General features: G+C 46.5%; 1 protein-coding gene across 6 annotated transcripts; it reads right to left on the bottom strand.

The window, feature by feature from the left end:
* Positions 1-5,897: 5,897 nt before the first annotated feature.
* On the bottom strand, positions 5,898-14,536 carry LOC127311580 (uncharacterized). Of its 6 annotated transcripts, none has more exons than XM_071824681.1 (5): positions 14,187-14,536; positions 10,004-10,217; positions 8,678-8,919; positions 7,167-7,283; positions 5,898-6,812 (listed from the first exon to the last, which is right to left on the bottom strand). In XM_071824681.1, exons 2-5 carry the CDS (start codon positions 10,068-10,070, stop codon positions 6,735-6,737), a joined length of 504 nt encoding a protein of 167 aa, XP_071680782.1. In that variant the 5' UTR covers positions 10,071-10,217; positions 14,187-14,536; the 3' UTR covers positions 5,898-6,734. The 6 variants fall into 6 exon arrangements, 2 of the variants coding, with proteins under 2 accessions (XP_071680782.1, XP_051197983.1); XM_051342023.2 differs by having other exon boundaries at positions 7,172-7,283; XR_011749760.1 differs by having other exon boundaries at positions 5,898-7,283; positions 10,004-14,009.
* Positions 14,537-15,465: the final 929 nt, after the last annotated feature.

Genomic DNA, 15,465 nt, shown 5'->3' with positions numbered 1-15,465 from the left:
ATCGATGCTTTCCTCTTTGAAGGACCTTTCTTTTACTTTTATGTTGAGTCAGTTCACCTATCTCTCTCCACCTCAAGAAGCAAACACTTGTGTGAACTGTGCATTGATTCCTACATACTTGCATATTGCACTTGTTATATTACTTTGCATTGACAACTATCCATGAGATATACATGTTACAAGTTGAAAGCAACCGCTGAAACTTCATCTTCCTTTATGTTGCTTCAATACCTTTACTTTGAATTATTGCTTTATGAATTAACTCTTATGCAAGACTTATTGATGCTTGTCTTGAAGTACTATTCATGAAAAGTCTTTGTTTTATGATTTAATTGTTTACTCATGTCATTTACATTGTTTGGATCGCTGCATTCATTACATATGCTTACAATAGTATGATCAAGGTTATGATGGCATGTCACTCCAGAAATTATCTTTGTTATCGTTTACCTGCTCGGGACGAGCAGGAACTAAGGTTGGGGATGCTGATACGTCTCCGACGTATCGATAATTTCTTATGTTCCATGCCACATTATTGATGATACCTACATGTTTTATGCATACTTTATGTCATATTTATGCATTTTCCGGCACTAACCTATTAACGAGATGCCGAAGAGCATTCTGTTTTCATTGCTGTTTTTGGTTTCAGAAATCCTAGTAAGGAAATATTCTCGGAATTGGATGAAATCAACGCCCAGGGTCCTATTTTTCCACGAAGCTTCCAGAAGACCTAGGGAGAAACGAAGTGGGGCCACGAGGTGGCCAGACACCAGGGCGGCGCGGCCCAGGCCCTGGCCGCGCCGGCCTATCGTCTGGGCCCCTCGTGACGCCCCTTGACCTACCCTTCCGCCTACTTAAGCCTTCGTCGATAATAGCCCCAGTACCGAGAGCCACGATACGGAAAACCTTCCAGAGACGCCGCCGCCGCCAATCCTATCTCGGGGGATTCAGGAGATCGCCTCCGGCACCCTGCCGGAGAGGGGAATCATCTCCCGGAGGACTCTACACCGCCATGGTCGCCTCCGGATTGATGAGTGAGTAGTTCACCCCTGGACTATGGGTCCATAGCAGTAGCTAGATGGTCGTCTTCTCCTTATGTGCTTCATTGCCAGGTCTTGCGAGCTGCCTAACATGATCAAGATCATCTATCTGTAATGCTATATGTTGTGTTTGTTGGGATCCGATGGATAGAGAATACTATGTTATGTTGATTATCAATCTATTACCTATGTGTTGTTTATGATCTTGCATGCTCTCCGTTATTAGTAGAGGCTCTGGCCAAGTTTTTACTCTTAACTCCAAGAGGGAGTATTTATGCTCGATAGTGGGTTCATGCCTCCATTAAATCTGGGACAGTGACAGAAAATTCTAAGGTTGTGAATGTGCTGTTGCCACTAGGGATAAAACATTGATGCTATGTCCGAGGATGTAGTTATTGATTACATTACGCACCATACTTAATGCAATTGTCTGTTGTTTGCAACTTAATACTGGAAGGGGTTCGGATGATAACCTGAAGGTGGACTTTTTAGGCATAGATGCATGCTGGATAGCGGTCTATGTACTTTGTCGTAATGCCCAATTAAATCTCACCATACTCATCATATCATGTATGTGCATTGTCATGCCCTCTCTATTTGTCAATTGCCCAACTGTAATTTGTTCACCCAACATGCTATTTATCTTATGGGAGAGACACCTCTAGTGAACTGTGGACCCCGGTCCATTCTTTTAATCGAATACAATCTACTGCAATACTTGTTCTACTGTTTTCTGCAAACAATCATCATCCACACTATACATCTAATCCTTTGTTACAGCAAGCCGGTGAGATTGACAACCTCACTGTTTCGTTGGGGCAAAGTACTTTGGTTGTGTTGTGCAGGTTCCACGTTGGCGCCGGAATCCCTGGTGTTGCGCCGCACTACATCTCGCTGCCATCAACCTTCAACGTGCTTCTTGACTCCTACTGGTTCGATAAACCTTGGTTTCTTACTGAGGGAAACTTGCTGCTGTACGCATCACACCTTCCACTTGGGGTTCCCAACGGACGCGTGCTGTACGCGTATCAGCAGCGTCGGGGGAGCCAGGAGTTGGGCTCCCCACACCTGGGCGCGCCAGGAGGTGGGGTCGCGCCGCCCTATGGGGTGGCCCCTGCTGGCCGTTTCCGACTCTTCTTCGATGTTCTGGAACACTCCGTGGAAAATAGGGTCGTGGGCTTTTGTTTCGTCCAATTCCGAGAATATTTCCTGTGTAGGATTTCTGAAACCAAAAACAGCAGAAAACAGGAACTGGCGCTTCGGCATCTTGTTAATAGGTTAGTACCGGAAAATGCATCAAAATGATATAAAGTATGAATAAAACATGTAGGTATTGTCATAAAACTAGCATGGAACATAAGAAATTATAGATACGTTGGAGACGTATCACCTCACCTTTATGGCAACATGGTGATCTTACCTCACCTATCACAAGACCATCATGGCACCACCGTTCACAAGTTTCGGCACGTCGGCGATGGCACCGCCGGTCAAAGCATCACCACGTCGTCGACCACGAAGACGAAGACCACCATGACGAAAACCACCATCGGTGACGCCGGTCACACGCATGGACACGTCGTCGACCACGAAGACAAATCCACCATGACACTGTCGGTGACGTCGGTCACAAGTAGCACCATCTCGCTGTCCACGAAGACGAACATCACCAGGACACCGCCGGTCACGCCGGTCACAAGCATGGGCATGTCACCGACCACGAAGACGAACACCACCATGACACCGTCGGTGACGCAGGTCACAAGAATCACAATGTCACCGACCAAGAAGACGAACACCACCAGGACACCGCCGGTCACAAGCATGGGCACGTCACCAACCACGAAGACGAACACCACCATGACACCGTCGGTGACGCCGGTCACAAGCATCACCATGTCGCCGACCACGGAGACGAACACCACCAGGACACCGCCGGTCACAAGCATGTGCACATCGCCGACTACGAAAACGAACATCACCATGACACCGTCGTTCACGTCGGTCACAACACGTCGCCGACCACGAAGACGAACACCACCATGACTCCACCACCATGGATTATCACCTCTCACTTCTCACCTATTATCACCACGTCGCTGTTCATGAAAATGGAGAGCGAGAAGTTGAGCAAAAGTACTCCAAAACTTAGTCACACATACGTACAGATTGCAGTATACTTGTGAGTCAATTATGTATCAGTGTATGTACACTGAAACAAAAACCTGTCAACATGAAAGTCATGCAGAATGGTGAGATGAACCTACTCCTGAAAGAAAATCTCAAACGGTTGAGCGTGTGCGACAAATTTGACAAAATTCGCTTAAAACATCATACACGAAATTGACGATTTACGACCGACGAAACTTGAAACCGATTGTGGGAATTGGTTTGTATCAACGACACGCATCTTTTTCGTGTACATTTTTTTTCGATTCGAACTATGTTTGTGTTGATTTGAGAGAGTGCGTGTGAAGTAGTGTAAGGGAGAGTGAGCTTAAGCAACAACCTGTGCAGCTGTTGCATCGCTGAAGCCAAAGTGGCGCGAGAACGGGCCTGTCCCTGAAGAAACTACCGAACTGGGAGTTCCTCCAGTTCCTGGCCCGATGCTGCTTTGAGAACCGGTTCCTGCAAGAACCCGATTCGACCTAGGCATCCAAACGGAACGAAAATTGCTGGTCCAATGCGAGCCAAGGAGCATGCAGGCTACCAAACGCGCCCCTAACTGCACGGGCCACACCTCTGTGGGCCTAGCCTTATATTGAGAAGCCTGGCAACGTTGCTGCCATACCTTTGTTACTTGTTAGTTTGATTTGCATTAGCAGTGTATTCAGTGCAATGCCCAGTCCCGGAACACATACACAAAAAACAATGAAAGTACATTCAACTACGTAATTCTCAGGACCTAGCTGATGCAAAATACTGAGTGATTGCAACATTATAATAAAAGTAAATTCATGATCAGATGGAACTCTTTTTTTTAGATCAAAGGTCAAAGGCCCGACCTTAAATTAATAACGCCCTCAACGGTGACAAGGTACAAAGAGCTAAACCCAGCTTACAACACACACCCACACACCCACACGAATTGCCAACATGGCTACATCCGGGAACTCGAACGACGATCACGACCCTTACGAAGCCTACGAAGACTCGGAGAAGACACCGGACAGCAATAGTGTCGGGCCGGAGCTCACCCTAGAGAGAGCCATCGAACACGCACGCCGTCAACAGAACTCCCCGCCGCGGGCAGCGCCACCAGTGGCCGATCACCACTGTGCATCGACCACAGCCGTTCGAACCCCAACAAGCAGCACCATGGAAACTCGACAAGGAGGCAGCGCAGGACGCAAGCCTTGCCGAAGGTCGCCAAGCGAAGAGCCAACGCCATCCGAAGAAACATGGTAAGCTCCAAGACGATGTCTTCAAGAAGAACATGACACCAGAGCGCCGTCACCGCCCGATCCGCAGATCTTAGGTTTTCACCCGAAGCACCTTGCTCGTCGAATACCGCGCCTCAGCTACACCACCAACGGAGAACCGCACACTGTGAACTCCAAGGCGGTGTCTTCAAGAAGATCACGACACAAGAGCGCCACCATTGCCTGATCCGAGGATCTTGGGCTTTCACCTGGAGCATGTAGAAGGACAAGGAGAAGCCTCACCAACGCCTTCAAGAAGGGAGCGGTGTCCACGGACGTCGCCGTCGTGCCAAGCGGGCAACGGTTTCCCCACGTCAAACACTCCCCGCCTTCTACACAGGAAATCAACCAACGAACGATCGACCCGCTGCCACCGCATGCTGCTCGCCGGCCACCACGTCGCCCCCGCGACCATGGTTTCCGGCTAGCTCCTGAGCCACTGGCACGCCCGCCAACCAAAATGGCTCCCACCGACCAGGGCCGCCGCCCCGGCGCCCAAACTCTGCCCGCCGCTGAACTGGGGAAGACAGGAAACCACCACGAAGAACACGGACCCGCGGACACGCAACGGCAAGCACCTGCACCACCACGAGAGAGGGCACAACGGGGGGATCGACGCCCCACATCCCCCACGGCTGTAGAAATCGCCAGATCTGGATCTGGGGCTTACGGAAGATCACGGCAAGGCCCAGGACCCTGCCCCGGCCCGAGCACGCGGCGACCAGCCGGCCGCTGCCCCTGCCCGTCCCGTTCCCCGCCGCTGCCGACTCGAGCAGCCGCCGAATCACCGCCCCGAGCGCCGCCTCCCGTCACCCGCTGCCAGGAGCGAGCAGAGCTCGCGCCGCTCGCCGCTGCGGATGCTCCGGAGGGAGCCGCCACCGCGAGGAGCACGCCAAAGGCCTCAGAGTCTCCACGTCGCCGCCGAACAGCCGCGCCCCGACGCCCTCCGCCCGGCGTCGCGCCCCCACAAGCCGCCACGGCGTGCCGCCGCCACCGCGTGGGGGGAGAGGAGGTGCCCCGCCGCCGGCGCCGGCGCCGCCCGAGCTTTGCTCAGGTTGCGCCCCTTGACGGCTGCGAAGCGGGAGACGACCCAGGGAGGGAGTGGCGTCGCGACGGGTTAGGGTTTCGCCCACGCGCCCACGGGAGCGCGAGGATGAAACGTTTTCAGCATCAGGACTATCACTTTCTCTCTGTTCCAAACCAGTGCATTCATCAGATGGAACTCTTGAGAGACAATTTCCAGAATCAATGAAGTTCAACGAAAACAGTATTGGCATGATCGAAAGGGGAGCAAATGGATGCAAGACCAAAATCTAACCTGCTGCAAGAGCCAAGATCACAACTCGAAGTTAAATATGTAGCACACCCAAGTTAACCGTTCCAGAAGTCAGTTCTGAGCTCTGAGGCACAAAGATAAACAACATTGCCAATGAATTGTGAACCAACAGGCAAGAAATTGAGTGCAAAATGCCATACTCAAATTACAACACCAGAGTCACGCCAACATAAATACTTAATTTTTCCTAACGATATTTCAGAGTATCCTTAGACACTTTTACAACAGAAATTGCTCACTTGCTCCAGCAAGCACATAACAGCCAATGCATAAAGTAGGAGTGCACTGTGCACATACATCATCAACCGTCTAGACACACAGAGAACATGCTGGGGACAACCCACATAGGTTGCACTATACTGCCACAGCTTATAAAAACAAAGTTGCTTGGATTGGAGGCAGGCCTGCCCAGCTCAAATGCAATCCAGTGTTCAGAATCATGAGAATAACAGTAGACACAGTTGCTCCTCCCGCCCCACCTCTCTGGGTTCATGCAAGATAACAGCTGGCTTCGCTTGTCTGTGCTGATGAAGATCGCCCAATTCCCCAACTCCTCTACCTTCACCCACTTTGGACTATCAGTCGACTGGTCGTGGCGGAAAACTTCAAAGGTATCCCCTCTTGCCGGAAATGATCCCTGACACCCGACCAAGAGAAGCTTATCGCCACAAGCCACCAGACATAGGTTGCTAAGATTCCGTATGGTGGGCATTTCTGCACAACTTACTAACACTTCCTGTACGCAAATCTTAGGTCCCAAGTGCGCAACAAAGAGCGCATGACTAGAGTTCATGCCAACAACCTGGCCTTTGAAGTTCACGATCTGCTTGACCGTTCCATCGCAAGGAGAAGGTCTCAACCAAGAGTGACTACCAACACGCCAAACGAAAGTGTGTGATTCGTTGCTGACAAGTAGATGTGAGTTGGGTGACGCTAGAGGAGCTGTGAGGGCACCGTAGTAGACCTTGGTGTATTCATCGCCTGGTATCTGTGGAGGTGAAACACTAACACCTGTAAAAGCATCAACAATAAGGCATGATCTGTTTCTGGAGAAGATGAGATGACCGCAAGAAGCACCGACGAAACAAAAACTACCCAGAGGACTCTGGGGATCATTATTTGCACTAGAAAGGTTAACTAGGGGGATCTGGCAGCGAAGGTGTGAGTGTTGGCTGGCCAGATCAATGACATGACATGGAAGTTTATAGCCAAAGGGGCGATGATGAGGAGAACGCACAGGGATATCTGGTTGGAGGAGGATAGGAGGGAAGAGCGCTGATAGGGTAGATTTCAATGGATACGAGGAGATGGAAGCACGCCAAGACCGGCAGGTTGCAGCGAAGGAAAGAAGGTCTGAGAAGGAACCTGACAGTGGGATAATGGAATGAAGCAGGGCATCTGGCAGGTCCGCCCAACCTTGGTGTCTAGACATGGCGGAGGCACAAACTCAACGGCCCTTGCTCTTTGTAGGTTGCAACTTCTCTGAAACAATTTATTGAATTCAAAGACAAACATTAGAAGAATATGAAGTGGATAACAAGAACAGGAAATCGACTGATTGCTAATTAAGAAATATGATAGTGCATATATGGTTGCTAAGATGTCAGTTGTGAGCATAAAATCATGCTGCATTAGAAAATATATAATTTTAGTTACACAACAAATAGTCAACATATTGATAAGATTGGATTAAACACGCCCGTGGGACAGAAGCGAGACTAAAACTTTATCAAGGTGGTTTTTTTTCCACTAGCTACCAAGGGTTAGTAACTGGTTTAATTAAAATCCATGAAAAATCAACAATTTTTGGTGTATTTGTCTGAATTTCTTTAGCAAATTCTTTTCAAATTAACAAAGTTCCAAACCAGTAAAACCATGTATTTTCTCGTTACAACCTGTAACGCCCCCTCCACCTGCATTAAAAGATGCATTGCGGTAGCCAAAATCTTGGTACTACTCATTGTATTGTGAATGTGAAGAGTCCTTTGCGAAAAATGAAATGAAATGCAAAGAGTCCTTTGCGTTTTCTCGAAAAAAATGTGAAGAGTGTGTGCTCTTATCTTATCCTTTTCGGGAGAAAGTGTGCTCTTATCTTATTTGGAGACTCCTCAAAGTACTCACAAATTAAAGAAACAAAATGATGGATTTAGTGTAAACTTATATAGAAAATAAAATCCTTTAAGGTCTGCGTAAACAAAAAGGAAATCATGCAATATGACTGCAAAGTTTCCTTTTTTGCAGATGACAAATCGTCACATTTTTTGATAAAAATTTCACGTTGGCATGTTATAACATACTCCCTCTGTTGCATATTAGTTGTCGCTGATTTGGATATATCTAGACAAATTTTGTGTATAGATACATCCAAAACTGTGACACCTAATATGGAAAAGGAGTGAGTAATTTCTATCTGGGAACTGTCATAAATATTAAATACATTACACCCATGAATTTTTAGTATATATTTTTTAAGAACTTACATGTGTTCAAAATGGATTGACGGCATATGCTCTTAAGAGCTCAAGGTTTTCTTTTGCCACTATTAATACTACCAAGATACCACAGCAAGCATTGTGCAGCCAGAGTGAGAATCACAGTGGTGAAGTGAGTAAAGAAGCCAAAATTAATTGTTTATACTCGGGGCGTGTGAGGTAAATTTGGAGGATCCAGCCAAGCCAAATTGGTATTGGTTAACAGCATATGCAGTTTGCAGAGCAACATCTACACTTAACATAATCAAATTGAGCTACGAGAAATCATGTTAGTACTAGTTTAGGTGAGTGTGGTCTGATGAGGCAGAAAAGTTGAGTAAGCTCAGCACCGTATCGCAGGGTGCAGTGGGCAGGAGGGAGGGGAGGAGCAGGAAGACCACTAACCTGAGCTAGCCTCCTAGGTGAGCTGCACGAAGTCGCCTCCGACCTGACCCAGCGGGCGTAGACCCCAACCGCCACCGCGCCAACGCCACGGATTGGATGGTCCTCTCGTAGTGCAGTGCACGCCGGCGGGTCTCCACCACCTCCAAATCCCCAGTCGCGATCAACGCTGAGCCTCTGCCGGTCCGCCGCCAAAGAAATCGACCTCTGCCAGCGCCGCTGCAGCTCCCGCCTCCCTCCCAGATCTGCACCTCGGAGATGCCGCCGTCGAGTGAGACAGGGGTTATCTGCTGACTCCTCTGGTTTCCCTTTTTGTTGCCTTTTCTCTCCGGACAAACGAGGTAGTTATGACTCGGTTTCGTGGCAATTGTCTTTCGAATTATCTATATGGAACATGCTAGACATACACGCAATAGATTTTTTTTTCAAACATATAAATACATATCTACACTCACATCTGTCCGGCGCACGCACATTCTATCCTTATCCTTATGACCACCTTCTAGAGACTGAGGCGACATGTCTTAAGATCGATGAAGTTACCATAGGCGGCTCACTATCGACAGGAACGTTGCCTCCCACTGAAAAAGGCGCATTTATAAGACACTAAAGCGTGGTACCACTGTGCTTCTAAAGATCATGGGATCAACTTTGTTTCTTCTTTTCCTGCTGCACGGCATGGGAGACATGGGGAGACTCCAAAAGTTGCACTTGATTATGAGCTTTGAAGTTGAAATCCCTCCAGATGTGAAAAGCCCTCCTGGCATCGCCTAGAGCAGCAATAAGATCTTTCGCAGCAACAGTTGCTGCCAATGTGGCATTGTCCGTGAGAGCCCTTTTCTGAATTTGGCCACAAGGAGCAGTCCCAAAGCCTCCACTTGGATGGCGGGAGCTAGCCAAGATGTAGACCTAGCTACATTCTTTGTTGCCAACAATTTGTAAGAAGATTTTAATACCAGCGGGCACCGCCCGGTGATCTTGGTGGCCTCCAATGCATGCTACATCAGTGAAAATGAAAATGAACCTGGGAATTTGGAGAAGTTCGTTATTGTAGAACTACGGCACAGAATCAGCACTGAGGTACATCCTGGTGCAGTGGAGTAGCTTCATCAAGCCTACCCCAGTACCCCCGCTGTAAAATTGCTCATGTAGGTGCATAAACCTTTAAGGTTTATGAATTTTCTTGCCCAACAGATTATCGTTCATGGCTTTCCAGAGACACCATATAAAAGTATAAACTTTTCAAGAGAAGCCATGCAGTGTCTAGAGGAGAGAATTGCATGTATCATATCAGGGATATATGTGTGTGGTGCAGGGTAGATTTCTGACCTGCTGTGCCATGGATGGCAAAACCATGCCGCTTTTGAGAAAGGGCATAGACACAACAAATGCACATCGTATTCAACTGATCGACAGGCCTGGAGCATTCATCTTCGAAGTGAACCGAGAATCTTCCAGCTCTTTTGCATGTCGGAAGCACCCTATGCAGCAGTCTTCATGCGAATGTTCGAATACTAGGCACCAAAGTCTTGTCCTCCCAAACCTGCATAAGAAGAGAATTAATCTGTTCTGGGCGCCGGTTTAGGTCTCTGATTTGTCGGCGGCATCAAGTTGTTTATTAAGTGTCTAGAGGCGCCTTTTGCTTTACATTTACATGCCGGGTGAGCCTACAACATACAGTACCTTCTATTATCTCCGTTCACTGTTATCTCGCTCTTATCTTATTTGGAGGTACCTCGAATTACTCACAAATTATAGAAACAAAATCATGGATGTAGTGTATGATCCAACATGTAATCCTGAGAACTTTCATACTACAAAATACAGGTGTTCAAATCAGAACGAAAATATATGCTCTTATGGTGAAAAATGTAATCCCAAAAATATATGCTCATATGGCTGGTATCCTTAGAAAAGAGAAGACTCGCTTATCAAATGTGATTGATGAGCTAGAGGCTTTTGCTGAGGTGTGAGACCACTGACTTCACATGAGATTGAACTTAAGAATCAATCCAATCCAATGCGCAGATGGCGAGTCTCCTTCGTGAGGAGGAACTCAAATGGTATCAACGTTCCAAAACCCAATTCATCTTGGAAGGAGACTCAAATACGCGATATTTCCATGGCATAGCCATTGGGAGACATCGGAAAAAACGTATTCACTCTCTTAATCAAGATGAAGGGTTGATTGAAGGCCATGAGCAACTCAAATCATACATTACTAATTATTATAAAGGTCTGTTTGGTCCTCCGGATGAAAGTTCCTTTTCTCTAAATGAGGACTTAACAGATGATATACCACAAGTTTCTATGGAAGAAAATGCCTTATTGACCGCACCTTATTCTGAGGAAGAGGTTCAAAAGCCAATTTTTCAAATGGAATGCAACAAAGCTCCGGGTCCGGATGGTTTTCCAGCAAAGTTCTATCAAACTTTCTGGGATACTATTAAATCGGATCTTCTAGATTTGTTCAGTGCTCTGCACATTGGACAACTAGAATTATTTCGTCTAAATTTTGGTGAAGTAATTTTGTTACCGAAAGTTAATGAGGCAGAAAGGATTCAACAATATAGACCTATTTGACTCTTAAATGTAAGTTTCAATATTTTCACGAAAGTGGCCACCATTAGACTTAATACGGTTGCGGATCATGTCGTTCAGCAGACCGCTTTCATGCAAGGAAGAAATATCCTTGATGGAGTGGCGGTTTTACATGAGACGGTACATGAGATGCATACTAAGAAATTAAATGGGGTTATTCTGAAATTAAACTTTGAAAAGGCTTATGACAAGGTCAAGTGGTCTTTCTTACAGCAGACGCTCATGATGAAAGGTTTTTCTCCTGAATGGCGCGCTCTAATAAATGATTTCGTGTATGGAGGTAGTGTGGCGATCAGGGTTAATGATGACACTGGCCACTATTTGCAAACTCGAAAAGGGTTACGCCAAGGGGATCAGTTATCACCAATGTTGTTCAACATTGTAGCGGATATGCTGGCTATACTTATAGAGCGGGCCAAGTCTGATGGTCAGATTGAGGGTGTGATTCCACATCTGGTTGATGGTGATTTATCTATCCTTCAATATGCCGACGATACAATTCTGTTTATGGATCACGATCTCGAAAAAGCTCGCAACCTAAAATTAATTTTGGCGGCTTTCGAGCAGTTGTCGGGATTAAAAATCAACTTCCATAAAAGTGAATTGTTCTGTTTCGGTGAAGCCCAAAATGATACAGCTCTGTATGCTGAGTTGTTTGGTTGTGGGCAAGGCCAATTTCCTATTCGCTATCTGGATATTCCGATTCATTATCGGAGACTTACTATTGCTGAATGGAAAATAGTGGAAGAAAGAATACAAAAGCGCCTTAGTAGTTGGAAAGGTAAATTGTTGTGCCTAGGGGAAGATTGATACTCATTAATTCGGTACTGACAAATATGGTACTGTATATGTTATCTTTCTTCCTATTGCCGAAAGGAATTCTGCACAAACTCGATTATTATCGATCCAGATTCTTTTGGCAAGGGGACAGCGAGAAAAAGAAATATCGACTGGTTAAATGGAGTATAGTTTGTAGTCCCAAAGATCAAGGCGGGCTTGGAGTTCATGACCTGGAGGTCAAGAATTCAGCTCTGCTAGGTAAATGGCTTTTTAAGCTTCTTACAGAGGATGGGATTTGGCAAACTATTCTTAGGAGAAAATATATCGGTTCGAAGACGTTATCCCAAGTGGTTTGGAAACCTGGGGATTCACACTTCTGGGCTGGTCTCATGGCGACAAAAAATATCTTTTTTTGTCATGGTACTTTCTCGATAAAGAATGGAGCACAGATACGGTTCTGGGAAGATGTTTGGTTAGACAATGCCCCCTATGTGAACAGTATCCTGCGTTGTATAGTATTGTTCGTCGCCAAGGTGATACCATTGCCACAGTAATGGCTACCTCGCCACCGAATGTGACGTTCAGACGAGTTTTGCTAGGACAAAGGCTATTGGCATGGAATGCACTAATTCAAAGGCTGGGGGATATTAACTTATCACCTGAGCCGGATGAATTTAGGTGGAATTTACATGCAGATGGCTCTTTCTCAGTCAAATATTTATACAGCGCCATTCTTCATTCTGATTTACCAGTTGATAATAATAAGAAAATTTGGAAGATGAAGATACCATTAAAAATTAAAATTTTTGGATGGTATCTTCGTCGAGGAGTTATTCTCACCAAAGACAATCTTGTTAAGCGGAATTGGCACGGAAGTACTCGATGTGTTTTTGGTCATCAGGATGAAACCATAAAACACCTTTTCTTCCAGTGCCAATTTGCGAGATCTATTTGGTATGTCATCCAAGTAGCATCTACCCTGTATCCTCCGACTAGTGTGGCCAATGTCTTTGGCAATTGGCTTCATGGTATAGATTCAAGGTTCAAGTTGCTTCTTAGGGTGGGGGCGCTAGCAGTTATCTGGGCGCTTTGGCTGAGTAGAAATGACAAGATTTTTAACGATAAAAATTGCTCTTTGTTGCAGGTCATCTACAGATGTACAGGTATTCTCTGTTTGTGGTTACCTCTTCAGCGCATGGAGAACCGAGACCTATTTATGAAGGCCTGTACACGGTTGGAGGCTACGGCGAGGGATACTTTTTTCCTACATGGGTGGCAGCATAGTCTACGGATTGAAGCTCCACCCACACCTTAGGCGTTATATGATTCATCGTTGCGACATGTATTCCGCCTAGCATTTTCGTTTGATATCTTTTGGACTTAAGACTCATAAACGGCTGTGTGCATCCTGGTTATGCAGAGGCTGGATGTAATTGCTTCTCAAAAAGTAATAAAGCATCCTTTATCGAAAAAAAAATGTAATCCCAAAAACTTTTATACAAAATAAAATCCTTTATGTTATGCATAAACAAAAAAGGAAACATGCAATATGACTGCAAAAAAAATGTGGGTGACACAAATCATCACACTTTTTAATAAAAGTTGCACATTGGCATGTATAACAATATTTTTTTCTGGGAACTGTCATAAATATTAACATACATTACACCCATGAATTTTTAGTATATATTTTTTAAGAACTTACATGTGTTCAAAATGGATCGATGGCTATGCTGTTAAGAGCAAAAAAGTTTTCTTTTGCCACTATTAATAGTTTAATACCAATTACCAAGATACCAGAGCAAGTATAGTGCAGGCATAGTGATAATCAGAGTGGTGAAGTGAGTGAAGAAGCCAAAATTAATTGTTTATACTCGAGGCGTGTGAGGTGAATTTGGAGGATCCAGGCATGAGGCATCCAGCCAAGTTGGTATTGGTTAACAGCATATGCAGTCTGCAGAGAGAGAGAGATCTAAACTTTACATGATCAAACTGAGCCACAAGAAATCATGTTACTACTAGTTTAGATGAGTGTGGCCTGATGAGGCGGAAAATTAGAGTACGCTCAGCTCCGTATCGCAGGGTGCAGACTGCAGAGTGGGCAGGAGGGAGGAGCAGGAAGACGACGAACCTGAGGTAGCTTTCCTAGGCGAGCTGCGCGAAGTGGCCTCCGACCTGACCCAGCGTGCGGGCGTAGACCCCAACCGCCGCCGCGCCGAACGCCACGGATTGGATGGTCCTCTCAGAGTGCAGCGCACGCCGGCGGGTCTCCGCCGCCGCGAAATCCCCAGTCGCAATCAACGCTGAGCCTCAGCCGGTCCGTGGCCAAAGCAATCGACCTCTGCCAGCGCCGCTGCGGCTCCCTCCTAGATCCGCACTTCGGAGACGCCGTCGTCGAGGATACAGGGGTTATTTGCCGGCGTCGTGCGCGCCTATATGACTGCTCTGGTTTCTTATTTTTGTTGCCTTTTCACTCCGGGGAGACCGAGGTACGGTGTTTATACTTATAGAGCATCTCCAATCGTGTCCTCTAAATACTCCTCCAAACGTTTGGGATGTGTTTTATTCGTGTTATGTTTGGGGACGTCGCTCACACGCGTCCCCAAACGTCTCCCCAAACGTCGTCTCTAAATATTAAAATATTTTTTTGTTTATTTTTTATTTTTGTTTCAATAAAGAGAAGAATATTTCACAAACTAATACATAATTGGAAACGTGGTTTACATAAAGATATATTTTGGAACATGGTTTTCCACAAACTAATACATATTTTGACACAAATATGATTGCAAAAAACTAAATCTAACTAGAAAATATGATTGCAAAAAACTAAATCTAACTAGGCTGGACATCGAAGGTTTCGTGTGTTCGCTGCCAAGAAAGAACACTCGAGGGCACACCCAGTCACCCAAACTGAAAAATCCAGCTGGTGAGGGTGTCCCTGTTGGTTCTTCCGAGGAAGGATATCCAGAAACCTTCGTCCATTTTTTCGCTGCGAAGAAACAACACTCTTCAGTCGTCGTCCTCCTCGGCGTTGTCGCCGTGGTAGTTCCGGCGGCAACGCGTCTCGTCGAACACCTTGACGCTCACGTCCCTGTTGCCGAAGTAGGAGAACACGTGCATGAAGCCGGCTTCGAGTTGGTGATAGCGCGCGAACTTCTCCCAGCCGATGTGGAGGTACATGTTGTCGCGCGCGTCCTAGATCACGTCGACGATCCACCGGCAGTAGTGACAGCCATCCTCACGCAGATGCAGCGAGCCCGGGCGCTCGTCGTCGGCGACGAAGTCGGCGAAATCGTCCGGCAGCCTCTAGAGTCTGGATGCCGTGTGGGTCGCCCTTGAGGACAACGATGAACTCGAACAGCACGGGCTCTTCCTCGTCTTGCATGTCCGACGATGAGGACGACGAC

This window comes from Lolium perenne, chromosome 7 (genome assembly GCF_019359855.2).
Source record: "Lolium perenne isolate Kyuss_39 chromosome 7, Kyuss_2.0, whole genome shotgun sequence".
NCBI lineage: Eukaryota > Viridiplantae > Streptophyta > Magnoliopsida > Poales > Poaceae > Lolium > Lolium perenne.
The sequence above is the reverse complement of the archived record's forward strand: the minus strand, read 5'-3'. Positions and strand labels throughout refer to the sequence as shown.